General features: G+C 41.9%; 1 protein-coding gene across 2 annotated transcripts in view; it reads right to left on the bottom strand.

The window, feature by feature from the left end:
- The window catches only part of LOC125755032 (uncharacterized), a 99,139-nt gene that overhangs the window by 46,846 nt on the left and 32,714 nt on the right, over positions 1-19,579 (bottom strand). The window contains exons 2-3 of one of the 2 annotated variants that reach the window (XM_049109544.1): positions 8,784-8,867; positions 1,105-1,998 (exon numbers count right to left, since the gene is read on the bottom strand). In XM_049109544.1, the coding sequence (XP_048965501.1) occupies positions 8,827-8,867 (41 nt within the window). In that variant the 3' untranslated portion in view covers positions 1,105-1,998; positions 8,784-8,826. Of the gene's footprint in view, positions 1-1,104; positions 1,999-8,783; positions 8,868-19,579 lie in introns of those variants that run through there. The other variant, XM_049109545.1, reaches the window with a different exon arrangement.

Genomic DNA, 19,579 nt, shown 5'->3' with positions numbered 1-19,579 from the left:
CTCCCTCTCCCTCTGCCCCTTCCTCCTGCACGAGCTGTCTCTCTCAAATGAATAAATAAATCTTTTTTTTAAAAAGTGGTTGGCAGGGATCCCTGGGTGGCGCAGCGGTTTGGCACCTGCCTTTGGCCCAGGGCGCGATCCTGGAGACCCGGGATCAAATCCCACGTCGGGCTCCCGGTGCATGGAGCCTGCTTCTCCCTCTGCCTGTGTCTCTGCCTCTCTCTCTCTGTGACTATCATGAATAAATAAAAAATTTTAAAAAATAAAATAAAATAAAATAAAAAATAAAAAGTGGTTGGCAGAGGGCCTAGGACATAGTAAGCATGGGTGTTAACTATATATAACAACAAAAATTAGGCAGTATGATACAAATTATGAATACCTTGAATAAATACTCTACTATAGCTAGACCAGATCAGACCTTGGGAAATTACTCTTTCTTGGGTTCTCCCCATGAAACAGTGGCATCTGGAGTTCGTATGGGATAGACACCTACTTCTCATAATTCAAGACAATGAGACCCATGAGAAATAACAAACCCTAGTTGTTTTTACCTTATTAGCTCTTCTGATGTGTTCTCCCAAATAAATGTCCCACACAAGGTATGCATATTGTGCTAAAACCATTTTATCATTTCAGCCTATTATCTCAGAATTGCTCCTAATATTTAAATAATGCTTACAGAGTGCTAGGTACTTTTAGGGAGTGTTTTGCATGTTAACTTATGCAAACATGTTTCTGATGTTCATTGATGGAAATGTTGTGATCCATATATCAACCATGGGGTGGAACTGTCGTTTTCTCTACTTTACAGATGAGACAGACAATTGAGGAACAAAGGTCAACTTACTTGCTCAAGTTCATAAAGAGAGTGAGTAATAGAGTTGGGGCTCAACCTCAAGCACTCCACCTCCAGAGTAGTTTAACCATGGTGCATTCTGCTTCCAGCCACTATTTACTGAATAACTGCTCTGGACCAGGCTCTGCGACAAGAGCATTACCTGTAACATCTCACTGGGTCCTTCCAAAAACTAGATGATATTGGAAGGTGCCATTTGAAAAAAACAAAACCAAAATCATTGGCTCTAATGTAAAGATCAAATATGAAACCATCTGTACATGAAAAGTATGATCAAGACTTATACTTTATTTCTTCTCTGACCAGGGAAACTCTTTATTAATAGAATTCATGGATGAGGAATAGAAGATCTTGTGTGAAAAGTGACCAAAATAATGAACAAAGCCACAAAAGCCCTTATACATATTCATCTTCACTAAAATTAAACCAGTAAAGACACTATACTCAATGGACTAGCCATTGCATTTCTCATTCTTGGTTAATAATAACCCAGATGCTTGTATGTCTCACAACCCAGTTGTAGGAAAATCATGGCAGCTGCAACAAGACTTGGGATGATTTGCACTTCCAGGTTCATTCAGTGTGAAATTTTTGGCAATGTGGAATAATATGCAAATATATGTGAGAGGCTTAGGATTTCTCTTAAGGGCAAACTGGTATCCATAAAGGGATTGCTACATCAATGGAGTTGTGGAGTCTGCATCCATGAGCTGATGAGTGAAGCACTTGGCAACATTGATATGTCTCCTAAAGGTGAAAATACTTGCAAGGAAGAGAAGCAGGAAACATTTTTTCTGCTCTGGGATCATTTTTCAGAGTTAGGATGCTGTGACATGAATCCAGCTAAACCTAAGCACCCAGGACAAACCATTTTGCCAGTATTATCCACAGGCCATAAAAAAAGAAGAGTGAATTTCTTTAAGTATCAGCCACTTGAAAAATTTCCAAGACAACCTCAGGGTTTTGATTTACTAATCAGAGATATGAATGATTAATGCCTTAGTGAAACAGCTCTGTTGCTGGCAAAGCCAGGCATTTCAATGTGTCATTACAGTTGCCATTTGAGTTCTTCAGGAATCAGACTCTGAGACAGAAGGTAGTGTGCAGATGTGTATTGTGAGTGCTTTTAGGATCAATACCTGTGGAAGAGAAAGGAAGGAAACGGGTGAACAGGAGACAGCAAGTTGTGTTGTGGGCCCAACCATCTTACCTGACCCCTACTGGGAACCCCAGGGTTGAACTGGCCTCTGAATTGTCCTGCATGGGATTGAAATGGCCAGACCACCCCATAATGGATGTGGGCTACCCCTGGAAGGGTATAACCTTGGGGGAGGCATGTTTCCAAAACTGAAGCAATCTCTGAAGACATCAAGAATGGTCTTACTGATAGCACTTCCACCAGTTGGGGCAACAAGACCTTCCTGAAAGAGGATCTGGGCAGTTCATGTCCACAACCACCAGAATTAATTATAGGACCATTTTCACTCAGTTAAACAATTATTGTTAAGCCTCTATAAGGGAAACGCCTTAATAGGAATAGAGAATAAGAATAGAGAAAAAAAAATTCCTTCAGCTTAGGGCCTTTCTAAGATCCAGGAGTTAAGAATCTGTTTGGGAATCTCTCAATTCTCTTGGCTGGGTTAGTAGGGAAATGAAGTGACATTTTACTGGAATGAGGGTAAATCATGCTCAATGAACCAAAGAGAGGGAGAAAGGCAAGTTGCTACAGTTTGTGAAGAATGATTTGAATATACCACTAAATAATGTTTATAAATTTTACTTTCCAAAACTGAGAGGAAATTAAGGTATCTTTGTGGATTAAGGGCATTATGCTAAGTAAAATAAGTCAGTCTGGGAAAGACAAATACTGTAAAACCTCACTTATAAGTGGAGTCTTAAAAAAAAAAGAGAGAGAGAGAGAGAAAATAGAATGGTGGTTGCCAGCGGCAGCGGAGTGTGGGAAATGGTTGCATGGTTGCAGGTGGTCAAAGGGGTACAAACTTCCAGTTTTAAGTTCTGGGGATCTAATGTAGATCATGGTAACTATAGTCAACAAAACTGTGTTGTATACTTAAAAGTAGCTAAGAGAGTAAATCCTAAAAGTTCAAAATACACACACATACACACGCACACATGCACACACACACACAAAGGAAACCACATGAGGTGATGGATATGTTAACTAATCTTATTATGGTAATCACTTTGCAATATATATCAGATTATCACATTGTGGACCTTAAACTTATACCATATTATATGTCAATTGTACGTTTTTATTTATATATATATATATATATGTATATGTATATATAATGGAACTCTTGCTTTCCATCCCTAGTTCTCTTATTCCCAGTGATCCCCAGCTCTGTAAAAAAATCACCATTCACTCAGCTGCTCAGATCGAAAGCCAATTCTCTTGACTCTGATCTTCAATATTTATCCTTACTGTGACCTTTTCTCCTTACTCCCACTTGCTTCTTTTGCATGGGTAGTGTGTTGATGGGTTTCATGAGTTATATTTGTTATTCACCCAGAGAAATTGTTTCTAGTATGTAAGACCCATTTTTCCTTTTATAACAGTGTCTTCAGGGATGGGCCCTGAGTACCAAACTGCTTTTATTGCTCTCATTCTCAAAGTAATAGAAACACTAAATCTTAGTCTTATCTTGGCCATAGGCATCTTAAAGGAGTTTGTCTTTTCTCATGCCTTCTACTTCCTCCCAAGTCTCTATTGGCTCACTCACTATTTCACTATTCATTCGTTATTCCACCCTCTGTATTCTCACTCACAAAACACCCTTATTGACACTACTCTTGATAAGGCCACCAATTATCTCTAATTGTTGACTCAAACGGATTTTCTCTAGACCTAACTGTGCTGGACTGCCCATTGTTTTTGTTTTGGTTTGTTTTCAAAGATTTTATTCATTTATTCATGAGACACACACACACACACACACACACACACACACACACACACACATACAGAGAGAGACAGAAGCAGAGACACAGGCAGAGGAAGAAGCAGGTTCCATGCAGGGAGCCCAATGCTGGACTCGATCCTGGGACTCCAGGATCATGTCCTGGGCTGAAGGCACATACTAAACCACTGAGCCACCCAGGGATCCCTCGACTGCCCATTGTTAATCACTCATCTTTCCTTCCACTCTGGAGCCCATGGCACATGCACCCTGCATTTCTCCCACCATGGGACTGATGGGTGTCAGAATTTTGATGTCTTTCCTTGCAGACTTCACCCTTAATGTTCCTCTCTTCCCATTCTACAACAATGGTTCTTAAACTTTTTTTCAGGGATATCTTTGGAAAGATGCTAAAAGCTATGGAACACTATACCCTGAAAAAAAAAGTCTATATTCCCATGAATATAGACACACAATATTTTAAGTAATTTCAAGAGGTTCCCTCATACCCTGAAGCCAAGTTGGACCCTCTGCTCTACTTTCTCAACGTGGGGGATGCCAACCATTTAAAGTGTCATTCATATGTTGCTGGCTTTCAAATGTGTACCTTGGCAGCAGCCATTTTCCAAAACCCTAATCTTACATCCCCAGTTTTCAATTAAAACATCTCTGCTTGGGGATCTCTGGGTGGCTCAGCGGTTTGGCGCCTGCCTTTGGCCCAGGGCACAATCCTGGAGTCCCAGGATCGAGTCCCACGTCAGGCTCCCGGCATGGAGCTTGCTTCTCCCTCCTCCTGTGTCTCTGCCTCTCTCTCTCTCTCTCTCTCTCTCTCTAAGTCTATCATGAATAAATAAATACATCTTTAAAAAAAATCTCTGCTTATCCCAGAGTACCTTATGTTCAATGTGTCCAAAACTGGCCTGCAGTCCCTGTCTGATTACAGGTGGATAACACTGCCATTCACCCTAGTCATCACGAAGAAACCTGCTCCTTTCAATCTCTTATGGGCTATCAAAAAAAAGGAAGGAAGAAGGGAAGGAGGGAGGAAGGGAATGAAGGAAGGAAGGAGGGAAGGAGGAAAGGGGAAGGAAGGAACGAAGAACGAAGGAACAAAGGAAGGGTACTCTTCCTCTCCCTCCTATTGCAAGTGGTTGGGCCCATCTTTGGAAGTCAAGTTAAATGTTAGAAATGACAATAAGAACCATCCCAGTGTGCCCCTGCCCCGGTCGCCACCAATGACCGAGATCAGTGAGTGTCTCTCTGCTTTCATGCCCTCAGCTCGCTGTCTCGCAGATCTGCCCCCAAGGTCGGAAATATCCACACAGGGCTTCTCAAGAGAGCAAAGGCAGCCTGTAGAAAGGTGAACAAGCAGGGCCTGGATTCCTCACGGCTGCTCTCTCTCAAACTTTCTTTCTGTTCCCCTTCCTCGTGCCAGCCCTCAGCAACGCTGACGTAAGGGAGGAGTTCGTGGCCCTGCTGGGGTGCCCAGGGGCTCAGGCGGTGAAGAGTCTGCCTTCACTCAGCTCATGATCCCGGGGTCTTGGGATCGAGCCCCCTGTCTTCGGGCTCCCGGCAGGGAGGCTGCTTCTCCCTCTCCCTCTGCCCCTTCCTCTGCTTGTGCACACTCTCTCTGTGTCAAATAAATAAAATCTTAAAACAAAAAACAAAAAACAAAAACAAACAAACAAAAAAAACTTCACAAGTTCTGGTCCTTCTCATCTCTTACTTGGATTACTGGAATAGTCTTCTATTTGGTTTGCCTTTCTCCCACATTGACCTCTTCATCTCCACTGCAGCTTTTTTTACCTTCACCAACACCCTATGTTGCTTAAGATAGTACTTCCCCAAGTGTGTTTTTAAGAGTACAAGTCTGTGTGATGTAATTGGTATCATATGAAAGAAAAAGTTTTTATGAGCAATTGAGCTAGAGAAAAGAACAAAAATTAATTACGTTTAATTACTTCTCAGAGCCTTCAATATGCTAAAACACTTCTTAAAGTTCAAACTGGAGGTATGATATAAAGTTTTTGTCAAACTTTTGGCCACTAAAGTCTAGTGTTCTTTGGAATATATTTTGGATATAGCTAGTCTCTGAGCTGAAATTTAATTTCCTTGTTTATCTTTCCTTCCGATTTTTAGCCACTATTCTTGATAATGCAGATAATGAGAGGACAGTAGTATGGTACTCTAAATTCAGGAAGACCAAGGTTTACATTTCAGCACATGGGTTAAACTATTTAATCTCTCAGAACATGTGCAGGCTGGTCTCCGTTTGCCCCTCAAGAGGCTGACCTCTATAGACTGCATCATGCAGGCATCCCTGTTCTCTGGCTTCCGGTTGGGTTTGGCCAATGGAAAGTGGTGGTAGAGAAACCACTGGGTAGGAGCAGTGGGAAAAGAGAGTGCAAGGTAGTAATTCCCCACACTCTCCACCTTTCTGCCCTGTGGTACTACATACAGTGTTTTGACCCTCTTTCAGCTTCAGCTCTCATGTTCCAAACAACTCTCTCCCACTCTTTCCCTTGAGATCCAGGGGTGATGGCTTCTAGCTATTGCTAATCCCTCAGGACTTCATTATCTCTTGTTACTTCCCTTACCTCTGTTCATACCTCTGTAAATAGTCCATTCCTTAAACTCTCTTCAGTTAACCCCCCTGAGTATGCCATCTGTTTCTTGCTGGATCCCTGACAATATAGAACTTTAGTCTCCTTACAAAACGGGGGTAGTAACACCCACGTCATGTTGCTGTTGAGAATAGTCAGTGAAATTACACTAGTTATGCCAAGCATCCAACACAATACCTGGCACACAGCAGTGCTCACTAAACAAGAGATAACTTCCCTAGTTCTGTTCCTTTCTGCCTATTCTCCAAATAGTCCCATATTCAGGTATCTTTCTGCTCCCTTGCCAGTGACCCAGGCTGAGGTGGGTAGCAGGAAATAATGCTGGACTCCAGCTTCCACAAGGAATCAGGCTCCAGTTAGCGGTCATAGAACAGGGCTGACCTGCAGTTCCATTACAGGACCCTGGAACAGAGAATCCTAACAAGGACTGGAGCAGCAAGGGTCAGGATGTCTGTGTGTTCAGCATTCTTCTTGGAAGAAGGCTGCCTCTGTACTGGACCCAGATGGTCTGTGCCCCTACACTGGCCAATTGTTTCCCCAAAAGGAAATCTTTCCAGTCCCAAATCAATTCCTTATACCCATTAAAGTGATCAAGTGGCCTGAAATGGGGAGGGAGGGAGTGCTATTTGGAAGGGGAAGTCACTTGAACTAGATTTCCAGTATATTACATAAATTGGGGAAATGTTAAAAGAATGTTAATAGAAATAATGGGTAATTTTTAGTGAATCTGCAGGTGGGGGAACTGTTTGTTGATAATTACTTGAAGTGTATTCACACCAAGACCTCATCAAGGAAATTCGTGTGTTAGGTATGCTGAACAAGACAAACCTAATATAAGTTCATCTGGATTCCTGTCATCCCTTTAAATGTATTCAGTGGGAAAAATTCTTGTCATATATCTTGAAAACTTGGAGTTTTTAAATCACTCTTAAAGCCAGTAGGACAGTCTAATTCAGAAATAAAGCTACCCAGTTCATTATGCAGTGCTTCTAACTTTACTCAACAGCAAGTGTTATCTCCACCTTGGGAGCCCTCCAATAAAGAAATTCTCTACCAAGACTACAATACATCTTGTGGTGGAGGTGCCAGCTACAGGAACTTTGAGCTCTCCTAACATCTTGGGGCCTTAGAAATTTGGGATATAAAATTTCCCCTAGCACCCAAATTGGTCTACCACAAGACAGCATGACTAGGAGGAATGGCTCCAATACCAGAATGAGGACACAAAAACAAAGGCCAAGCAAGGAAAGGAGAAAGGATTCTGCATGAAGGGTGAGCCAGGAAGGTTGCCAGGCCCTCTTCCTCTGTGGCTCTCTTTGCCTTCCCAAAGTAGAGCCATGACTCCTGAGGCTATCCAGGGGATGAGGATGATCTAGCTTGGATAGCATAGGATGCCCTGATTTCAAGCAGTCCACGAGTAAGAGAATGAAGTTTTAAACTCTGGACAACCCATAGTATATGCAAACTTAAGGGGTGAAGTTTAAAAAGATGAGGTGTAGCAAGGTAAGTGCTGAATTAAATCCCTCTGCTCTCTAGGCCACTCTTCAGGACTCTCTATGATATGCTGAACAGGCTGAGGCAAAGCTCCAGAAGTTTATTTGGAGAAGTGCCGATCTGCAGAGATGGTGAAATTTCTAGTCTAAGCAAATCTCCTTAAGTCAAGTGAGGACACAGGTGGCTCATGAATGGTATACAATTGGAGCTATATGGGAGGATAGACTATGGAGGCAACCCTGGGCCAAGGTTGACTTGAGTATTCTCTCTAGACCTGGAGTGAGAGAGTAGTAGACACAGCTGCTCCATTTGATGCCACTCTTTTCAACTCCCACCACCAGAATCTGCCTGGAGCCTCTTGTGTGGCAGAGATGTCCATGTCATAATCCACTAGACCTGTGAATGTGTTACCTCGCAGAACAAAAGGCACTTTGCAGATGTGATTAAATTAAGGATCTTGGGCAGCACGGGTGGCTCAGTGGTTTAGCGCCACCTTCAGCCCAGGGCGTGATCCTAGGGACCCGGGATGGAGTCCCACATCAGGTTCCCCACATGGAGCCTGCTTCTCCCCATCCCTGTGTCTCTGCCTGTGTGTGTGTGTGTGTGTGTGTGTGTGTGTGTGTGTGTGATGAATAAATAAATAAAATCTTTTTTAAAAATTAAGGAATTGAGTTGGGGAGATTATCCTGGATTGTCCAGGTGGGTGGACTCACTATGATCACATGGGTCCTTATGAGAGGGAAGCAGAAATGTCAAGGAAAGAAAATGTGACAATGGAAGCAGGGATCAAATGGTACAATTGGTGGCTTTGAAGATGTAAGGGGGGTCATAAGCCAAGAAACATGGGTAGCCTCTAGAAGATGGAAAGGCAAGGATTCTCACCTACAGCCTCCAGGAGGAATGAAGCCCGGATGACACCTTGACTTTAGCCTTGTGATAGTGATTCCACACTTTTGACCTCCAGAACTGTAAGATAATCAATTTGAGTTGTTTTAAGCCACTATGTTTTTAGTAAATTGTTATAGCAGCAACACGGGAAACTAATATATGTGGTAAGAAATATTGAAATGAGTCTTTTGGGACACCTAGGTGGCTCAGTGGTTGAGCATCTGCCTTTGGCTCAGGGTGCGATCCAGGGGTCCTGGGATCAAGTCCCACATCAGGCTCTCCATAGGGAGCTTGCTTCTCCCTCTGCCTATGTCTCTCCCTCTCTCCCTGTCTCTCATGAATAAATAAATAAAATCTTAAAAAAAAGAAATGATTCTTTCAAGCTCTTAAAGTCCCAGTTAAAAAAAAAACCCTGATGAGACAGCAGCACCCCAATCCCTGTTCAATGATACCATTTTACTGTGGGAGATCTCACTTGCAAATCTGGGCTGTTCATTCACATCTGGACTTTTGTTACTATCAGGGACACCATAGGATGTCTCAGTGATAGGCACAGGTATCCTTCTTTATGGGTTGATACTCAGCTCTGATGTGTTTCTGATATAAGGAAGGATCCCCTTTTGGAGAGAAAACCCCAGGCTTCTCCCTTACCAATGATGGCATTAGTTAAGTGATCATGGTGACTCCATAGGGTGCTGGTAGGAATAAATGGTCAGTGTACATAATTTCTACATAAGAAACAACAAGTGCTAAATTATATATTCAAGCACTCCTGGAGGTGGAGATTAGGAAATGGAAATACTAAAAATAAAAATATATCCCAGCCTAACATTAATACTCAATGTTAACATTATTAGAGCCATGTATATTATTCCAAGTTGAACAATGCGGGGTGTTATGATTCCTTTATTATACAACTTTTTGTTTTCTGTCAAATTAGTTATTGCTTTGATTTTGTTTCTTGAGTTTTCTAGATAACCATCATAATGTCATATTTAAACTTTGGGACTAAAATATAAATCTCCACTCAAGATGGTCAAACACATTAGGCAATTTATATGCTCTATTTTTTCTTCACTACATCTCTCCTGAGTCTCTCTGTCTTCCTAGTCACCTGTGGACTAGTTCCTTTTTAGGCTTGCCACAAGATCTCTTATGCTGGATTAGCTCTACTTTAGGGTTAGAAATCCTAGACTGACCAAGAGGTGCCCTCAAGGAAACTGCCTTGGTGTATGTGCCAGTTCTGATTCTCTTCCTGACAAGACTTTATAACTTCAATTTCGTATAGGGAACATTCTCAATCAAACTATATTTAACCCCAACCCCAGATCAACTCCCAGTATTTTTTAACTGGTAGTGAGTCAAGTAGATTTGGCAAATAAAGATAGTTGGCAAGATCTCAAGGTGGATTTAAGTGAACAAAAACTTGATAAGAAGTTGTTAATGGTGCCCTGACAGTAGCCCTGGCCCCTATTACATACAAGGGGGATCCAGCCACACCAGTCCCTGGCCAATCACCCAAAGGGGCAAGTGTAGTAAGCACTTTGGCCCAAGAAGAGAGCCACAGTATCAATTGCATTCCTGAAACTAGATTAAAAAATGAGACTATGGATTAAAAATAATGATATCATGTTGAGTAATTGTTTCCCTATTTTCATAGTTTCTTAGTCAATTTTTCTAGATAAAGAATGTATTCTCTTTTTTTTAAGATTTTTTTTTTATTATTCATGAGAGACACACAGAGACAGAGACACAGGCAGAGGGAGAAGCAGGCTCCATGCAGGGAGCCCGATGTGGGACTCGATCTCAGGTCTCCAGGATCACGTCCTGGGCTGAAGGCGTTACTAAACCACTGAGCCACCCGGGCTGCCCAAGAATGTATTCTCAAATGGGGGTGACAAAATCATAGATGTTACAATGGTTCATCATTCTCCAAAAGTCACAGTACATAAAAGAGATGTAGTATATTTGGGATCCCTGGGTGGCCAGTGGTTTAGCGCCTGCCTTTGGCCCAGGGCGCGATCCTGGAGACCTGGGATCGAATCCCACGTCGGGCTCCTGGTGCATGGAGCCTGCTTCTCCCTCTGCCTATGTCTCTGCCTCTCTCTCTCTCTCTCTCTGTGTGCGTGACTATCATAAATAAATAAAAAATTTTTAAAAAGAGATGTAGTATATTTATGATATTAAAATTTTATGGAGAGAAGAGCAATTTGGAAAATTTGTCCAAAAAAATTCCTTAGAAGGGCAGCAATAACAATTAAAAAAAGATTGAGGAAATAATCTTCTAGAGAAAGTTGGTTTTGGTTATTGGTGTCCTCATAATACACTTTTTAATGTATTTAATTTGGTAATTAAAATTTGAATCAGATGGAAAAGTATTTTCTTTTTTTTTTAAGATTTTATTTATATATTAATGAGAGACACACACAGAGAGAAGCAGAGACACAGGCAGAGGGAGAAGCAGGCTCCATGCAGAGAGCCCAATGCGGTACTCAATCCCGGGACTCCAGGATAGCGCCCTGAGCCACAGGCAGACGCTCAACCACTGAGCCACCCAGGCATCCCAGAAAAGTATTTTCTATTGTGTTCATGATTGAGAAAATAATCCATACAAAACCAGCCTCCTTTCAGGACCCTACAATAGTCATGGTCCAGGAAGTGGTAGTAAAAACCAGTAAAAACCAGTAAAAACGAGGGTTACCTATTGGTAATTATCCAGATCTATAAAAAAAAAAAAAAGAGGAAGAAATTTGTATATAAATTTCACCTGGCCATAAAATGAAGGATGGGCTGTACTTGCTTCCAGGACCAATTTACTGGTAAGACTCATTGTATTCTTTTTGTTTTAATTTTTTTTGAAATTCTTTATTTAAATTCAGTTTAGTTAACATAAACTGTATGATTAGTTTCAGGGATAGAATTTAGTGATTCATCAGTTGCATATAACACCCAGTGCTCATTCCATCAAGTGCCCTCCTTAATGCCCATCACCCAATTATCCCTTCCTCCCACCCACCTCCCCTCCAGCAAACGTCAGTTTGTTTCCTGGAGTTCAGGTTCTCTCTGTGGTTTGCCTCCCTTTCTGTTTTCATCTTATTTTATTTTTCTGAGACTCATTGTATTCTTAGCAGTTGTCTGGAACAACTCCTTCGTGCTAATGAATGGATTTCTTCCATCATAAATTGTGTATTCTGGGATCCCTGGGTGGCGCAGCGGTTTGGCGCCTGCCTTTGGCCCAGGGCGCGATCCTGGAGACCTGGGATTGAATCCGACGTCAGGCTCCCGGTGCATGGAGCCTGCTTCTCCCTCTGCCTATGTCTCTGCCTCTCTCTCTCTCTCTCTGTGACTATCATAAATAAAAAAAAATAAAAATAAATAAAAAAAATAAATTGTGTATTCTGTGAGTATGCCCTGAGGATCCTAATTATCACTTATAACACCACTTTAAAAAATATTATAGTAAAAATTGACTGAAAATAATTGTGCATAATCAGCTGTCAAAGGCAAAATGGGGGAGCCTTGGGGTAAAACATTGGGTAGCTTGAATCCATTAGTGATAAAAGAAAGAGATCAAGGTGTGCTCAAACCAGAGTGGTCAGCAAACTCAGCGTCAGGGTCCAGATAGTAAGTATTTTAAGCTTTGGGGGACACTTGGCCTCTGTTGCTAAACTCTTCAGTTTAGCGTTTGCAGAGCAAAAGAAGCAGTAGACAACTCATGGATGAATGAATATAGTTGTGCCCCCAAAAAACTTTATTTATAAAAACAGGCCCCCGGCATATTTGGCCTGCAGGTCTTAGTTGTCATATGGCCACCCTTGTTCCACCATATTATTTACCATTTACAACCATGGAATTTACTTTCTTTAAAAAGGTGCATCTCCCACCTATAGAAATACTTGTTAGAATGTCCTGATATTTTTCCTGGTGGACATTGAACAGAATGGGAGACTGAAACCTCCAGCTGAAAGCCCATCATGATGCTAAGATTTCTTAACGAAAAGTTTGGAGTAGGGCAGCCCCGGTGGTGAAGCGGTTTAGCGCCGCCTGCAGCCCGGGGCGTGATCCTGGAGACCCAGGAGACCCAGGAGACGCAGGATCGAGTCCCACATCGGGCTCTCTGCATGGAGCCTGCTTCTCCCTCTGCCTGTGTCTCTGCCTCTCTCTCTCTCTCTGTGTCTCTATGAATAAATAAATAAAATCTTAAAAAAAAAAAAAGAAAGAAAGAAAGAAAAGTTTGGAGTACCATTCTGGTGGCACCCGTTGGGCAGGTGGCAAGTTTATTCTTGGAGCACTATAACCCCAGGGGTCTTGATAGCTGACTCATGGATGAATGATGGGTATTCCAATTGTTCCTGCCCAAGCTCCGCTATGGACTGTGGCAAACTCACAGCAGTACCAGATGGGAGTGGTTTCAGGAGGTGGAGAAGGTTTTGGTGGGAAACTATATACCTTGTTTATGATAGAATCCTTATGGAATCATAGGCCCATGTAATTACTGTGTTTACCACCCCCTCCCCCACCCCTACAATGACACTACTTTTCAGTAGGGTCTAAAGTAGAACATGAGTGTGAAGACTGGAACCCCATAGCCTCTGGAGAGTGTTGCTTTCAGAATGAACAAAGGGTAGGTTCACAGGCCACCTCAGCCCATTCCACATGCTACAGGAGAGTCCTAAGAATGACTTGTAATTGAGTCAATGAGTAGAATGTATACGTCTACATATATGAACTGTGATAGAACAGAGAGCCAGAACGTTTTATATGGAAGCTACGTAATTGTAAAGTGAACTTTGGAAGGGCAGTAGAAGCCCAGCCCCTGAGTAATATGTTGTTAAAAAAATGACCCGCCCACCACCTTTGGTCCACCCTAGATGACACTATGAAATTTGATTTTTGAATTTAGATGGGTCTAAGTTGATTGACCAATTCACGGGAGCCAGTATTCACAAGACATATACATTCCATAGGAAAACATAAAGCTTCTGAAATATATCCAGTGACTGATATGAGGGATCCCTATGGTTTATTATCAAACCTATAGAGAAAATTAATGTAAGATGGATTGTGCTTCAGTGAGGATAAATCCAAACAATGTCATTATAAGTCTTGAAGATTTCCACAAATACAGATGGTAAGTGATTATGTCATTAACCTTACATCATATGGGTTGTGTGTTTTTCTCCTCATTGCTGTACCTTTGTGCCTCCTGGCAGATGATATTGGAAGAATTTTTTAAAGTCTATTAATAAAAATTTATTTAGGGGTGTCTAGTCCATCTGTTAATATCTAATGCTTTATTCATTTAAAATAATCTCTTTAAAGGAATCAATTAAAAATTTTTTTAATCTCTTTTGAGCACTGTTACAGCTGAATTATGTCTCCCTCCCCACAAAATGCATATGTCAAAGCCCTAACCCCCAGTACCTCAGAATGTGACTATATTTAGAGATAGGGTCTTTAAAGAGGTAATTAAGGTAAAATGGGGTCATTTGGGGAGGCCCTAACCCAAGCTGACTGGTGTCCTTATAAGAAGAGATTAGTAGAACACAGACAATGAGATAAGGTGTCAGATACATGCATGCATGCAAGAAAGGCCCGTGAGGACCAGGCAAGAGGACCACCATCCGCAAGCCAAGGAGAATGGCCTAAGGACAAATCAAACCTGCTGGATCAGAGATGTGTATTTTGTAGGGAAGAGAGGAGGCTACAAGGTCCACACATAGGCCCTCCTCTCTGGCAAATAATATATTCTGTGCATTTACCTATCATTGCACGTGTCAGTTTATTTGAGTATCCTGGAGGCTGTGTTTGGGGGACGAGAGGACAGGAAAGCAGGTCTCATTTACATGTGTATCCCAGCCCCTAACACTGAGCCTAGCACAGAGCTAGATCTTAACCAGCAGAGTCATGAAGGTCAGGCTCAAGCCTCAGAGCTGTATTCTTTGGCAACTAGAATTTTGGTAAAAGCTCCTTAGAGTCCTCAGACCTGAAGCCAGGAGTGACCCAGGGCCTGGGCTGAGATAAAGAAAGGGTTTTAAGTGGTCCCAGGTGGATAAGTATCAATTTACTTGATTAATGCTATTAAAGAGCAGAGCCTGCAAAGAGAAGCTCACAATTCTCATGCTCAGATTGTTGCAAATTCCAAACGCACAAGATCTGAAGGTGTCAAGCCTCTTAAACTTTTTGCTGTCTGTGAGACAGATTGGTGAGAATAATTCGTCTTTCCTTCCCATCTTGCCTGCCTCTGCCCCCAGCTTAGCCTTGATTCCATCCCCTGGGCTGGAGCAAGAGCCTCAGAAAGGCTGGGCTTCCCTGGAATGCTTGCAGCTGAGGTCACCAGGTCAGTGTGCATATTTTCTGCAAAGAGGATGACAGGTGAGTTCACCAATGACAGTCTCCATACATGCAACCCTGTGGGCATTCAGAACACAGGCCCCAGCACATAGCTTCTAAAAATTAACTGGTAAGACTTGATGTCACTGGAACCAAATGGCCCTGGCAGGATGAGCCCCTATGCGTGTGGGAAGCTCAGGCAGGCTGTCCCATGCTAGCCCCAGAGGGGGACCTACCAGCAGATAAGACTGTGAGTCCACCCCAGAATTAACGACTAGAAGAGGTTTCAGTGGTGACCTGGGACAAAGCCTGAAGGGAGTTGGTTTGGGGGAGGACGGGAGATGAGGGAATTAAGGACTATGAGAAATTACTCCTTTCTGAAGGATTTTGATGCAAGAATGAGTAGACATGGGACAGCAGTTGGGGGAAAGGAGGGTTGGGATCAAGAGAAAATGGCACAGTTGTGTGCTTGTGGAGAGCCTCGGGGACAGAATTGACCACGTCAGGGCCATTCCATCCGGAATGAGTGGAGTGCAGCGGTTCTGAGTTGAGATCTTAGAGGGAGGGCTGCCACAGACAACTGAGGTGATAAAGGGCCCAGACACTATCTTTTTTTTTTTTTTTTCTTATTTTGACTGGAAGTGAGAGCAGAATTTATTAAAGACATACAGAGGGCAGCCTGGATGGCCCAGCGGTTTAGCACCGTCTTTTGGTCCAGGGCGTGATCCTGGAGGTCGGGGATCGAGTCCCACGTCGGGCTCCCTGCATGGAGCCTGCTTCTCCTTCTGCCTGTGTCTCTGCCTCTCTCTCTCTCTTTCTCTCTCTCTCTCTCTCTCTCTGTGTCTCTCATGGATAAATAAATAAAAATCTTTAAAAAATAATAAAATAAAATAATAAAGACATACAGAGAGTGTGTAGATATGGACAGAGCATCCAGGAGACCCAGAAAGGAGAAGAAAGTGAGTCCCCCCAAACACTAACCCAGCGAGGTCTGACCTTCCGAGAGCGACCTCAGTGCGGGAGTGAGTGCCCCTGCTTAGGTTACGCCGAGCAGGCTCCTGATGCAGCCCCCGGTGGTGGCTAAGTAGCCAGGCTGGAGCACCCAGGTCCCCAAGGATGGTGTGAACGGGCCCCTGTGTCAGCTCCCGGCTGCCTATTTCAGGACTTCCACGAAGGAGAGGAGAACCTCTCTCACTTAAGTTGCTACTGTTCTGGTTCTCAGTTCTTTGCTGGTGAACCTAATTCTAATATAAATAGTAATAAAAAATAAGCCAGTGTAGCAAAATTTCATTAAACAAAATAGAATTTGGAGCTGAAAGTAATAAGTAGTGAGAAAGAAGGGTAATACCTAAATAATAAAAGGAACAATCCTCCTCTCCCAAAAAATCGTGTACTTAAATGCACTTTTATAACATAGTGTGTTATATAAATATATATATATATTTAAATAGACTTCATTTTTAAGGGCAGTTTTAAGTTCACAGAAGAACTGAATAGAAGGTGTACAGATTTCCGATACACCCTGCACCCCCACACATGCACAGCCTGCTCCATTATCAACAGCCCCCACCAAACTGGTGTATTTTTTGCATTTTTTTCCAACCAGTAAACTTACATGGACACATCATTATCATCCACAGTCCATAGTTTATATTAAGGTTCATTCTTGGTATTGTACATTCTGTGGGTTTGGACAAATGTATAATGACACGTATCCACTGTTATAGTATCATACAGGGTAGTTTCACTGCCCTAAAAATCTTTCATACTCCACCTGTTCATCTTTCACTCTTCCCTAATCCCTGGCAACCACCAATCTTTTTACTGTTTCCATAGTTTTGTTTTTCCAGAATATAGTTAGAATCATGCAGTGTGTAGCAGTTTTCAGATTGGTTTCTTTCACTTAGGAATATACACTTAAGTTTGCTTGATGTCTTTTCATGGTATGAGAGCTCATTTCTCTCTAAGGATGAATAATTTTCCACTGACTGGATGTCCCACTATTTATTCATTCACCTACCAAAGGACATCATTGGTTGCTTCCAAGTTCTGGCAATTGTGTGCTAGTTTTGGAGTGGACATAAATCTTCAGTTCCTTTGGGTAAATACTAAGGAGCATGGCCACTAGATTGTATGGTAGGAGTATGTTTGTTAAAAAAAAACCAAACTGCCTTCTAAAGTGAATATACCACTGTGGTTTCCTACCAGCAAAGAATGAGAGTTCCTGTTATTCCACATCCTCACCGACATTTTGGTGTTGCCAGTGTTCTGGATTTGGGCCATTATAACAAGTATGTAGAGATAGCACATTGTTGTTTTAATTTGCATTTCTTTAATGACATATGATGTGGAGCATCTTTTCTTATGTTCACTTGTCATTTGTATATCACTTTTGGTGAGGTGTCTGTTGAGGTCTTTGACTCATTTTTTTAAATCAGTTTGTGCTTTTTTTTTAAGTTGTTTGTGCTTTTATTGTTGAGTTTTAAAAGTTCTTTGCACATTTTGGGTAACAGTCCTTTATCAGATGTGCTTTTTGCAAAGATTTTCTCCCTGCCTATGGCTATCTTTTCATTCTTTTGCAGAGAAAAAAATTTAATTTTAATGAAGTCCAGCTTATCAATTCTTTCTTTCATGGATGGTGCCTTTAACATTGCATTGAAAAGTCATCACCAAACTTGAGGTCATCTAGATTTTCTCCTATGTTAGCTTCTAGGAGTGTTATAGTTATATGTTATACAGTTAGGTCTCTGGTCCATTTTGAGTTAAGTCTTGTGAAGAATGTAAGGAAAGTCTGAGTCTAGATTCTTCTCCTTCTTCTCCTCTTTCCTCCTCCTCCTCCTTCTCCTTCTTCTCCTTCCATATGGATGTCCATTTGTCTACCATTTGTTGAAAAGTCTATCTTTGTGGGGTGCCTAGCTGGCTCAGTTAGAGGAGCATGTGACACTGCATCTCGGGGTTGTGAGTTCGAGGCCCATGTTGAGTATAGAAATTACTTAAATCTTTTACTTAAATAAATATATATTTTTAAAAGTCTGTCTTTGCCCCATTGTTTTGCTTTTGCTCTTTTGTCAAAGGTTACTTGACTATACAGATCTATTTCTGGGCTCTCTATTCTGTTCCGTTGATCTGTCTATTTTTTTTGTTTTCAATACTGTACTGTAGCTTTATAGTATCTTGTAGTTGGGTAGTGTCAATCCTCCAAATTTCTTCTTCTCCTTTATTATTGTGCATGTTATATATTTTTTAAGATTTTATTTATTTAAGAGAGAGAGCACAAGTGGGGTGAGAGGCAGAGAGAGAAGAGCCTCTGTGGGGCTTGATTTCCAGGATCCTGGGATCATGATCTGAGCCGAAGGCAGATGCTTAACCAAATGAGCCACTTAGGCACCCATTGCATGTTATATTTTAATATACTCCTATTAGACATGAGTGCTCAAGTGAGGTAAAAACTAGTACTAAATAAATGGAGTATAAATATACAAAAAGTGACCATTTATTATGTCTTAAAGTTTATTCTAGATGGCAGACAAAAGAATCTACTCAAGTTAACTTGAGCAGAAAAGAATAGGATATTACAAAGCTCTTTGATGCTCCAGGAGGGCCAAGAGCCAGGCTTGTATACCATGTTGGCAGCAGTGAAGTGTTCAGGGCCCATATAACTAGGAAAAATGCCTACCCAAAGCATGGGATGGTTCTAGCAGAAACTTCACTGCCATCACCCTGCCACCTGTACTCTGCACCTTTGACAGTAGGAGCCAGAAGCTCAGTCAGCGCTCCCTGCATGAGCCTCAAGTCTAGTGCACAATGTCTGCTGTTGGTTGGTTGCTGGTTAAATAAGTCTCTCCACACTCAAAAAGCCACCCGCCCATACAGCTTAACTGACAAGCTCTTCTAAAATTTCATAGAAAAAAAAAAAGTTCATAAATTTTTTCACAGACTAGAAAATAAAATTATAGGCTGAGCTCTCTTATAAATTTCAAAAATTAAAAGAAATTAAATCACATTTAACACTATATTTGTGAAAAAGCAAAACAAAATACATTAATCATGACCAAATAGGGCCTTTGGGGAGCAGGAGGTTGAGAGGAGTCCAGTGTGTAACTCAAGACAATAGGTGCAGTCAGTGTGTTTGCTACATCCTCGCTGTGTGACCTTGGGCAATTTGCCTATGCTCTCTCTGCCTTGGTTTCTCACCTGTAAAATGGACATAGAATGTCATTATGCACAATAATCCTATTTGGTAGGAACTATTATTATAACATATATGTCATTATGCGTGTGATTCTCAAATGCAGTGGATATAGAGGCCAATCAAGAAAGAAAAGACTGATCCCTGGGTGGCTCAGCAGTTTACTGCCTGCTTTCGGCCCAGGGCCTGATCCTAGGGTCCTGCGATCAAGTCCCACATCGGGCTCCCTGCACGGAGCCTGCTTCCCCTTCTGCCTGTGTCTCTGCCT

The sequence above is a fragment of the Canis lupus genome, chromosome 5, assembly GCF_003254725.2.
Source record: "Canis lupus dingo isolate Sandy chromosome 5, ASM325472v2, whole genome shotgun sequence".
Lineage (NCBI taxonomy): Eukaryota > Metazoa > Chordata > Mammalia > Carnivora > Canidae > Canis > Canis lupus.
Note: the sequence above shows the minus strand (reverse complement) of the source record. Positions and strands in the feature narration are given on the sequence as shown.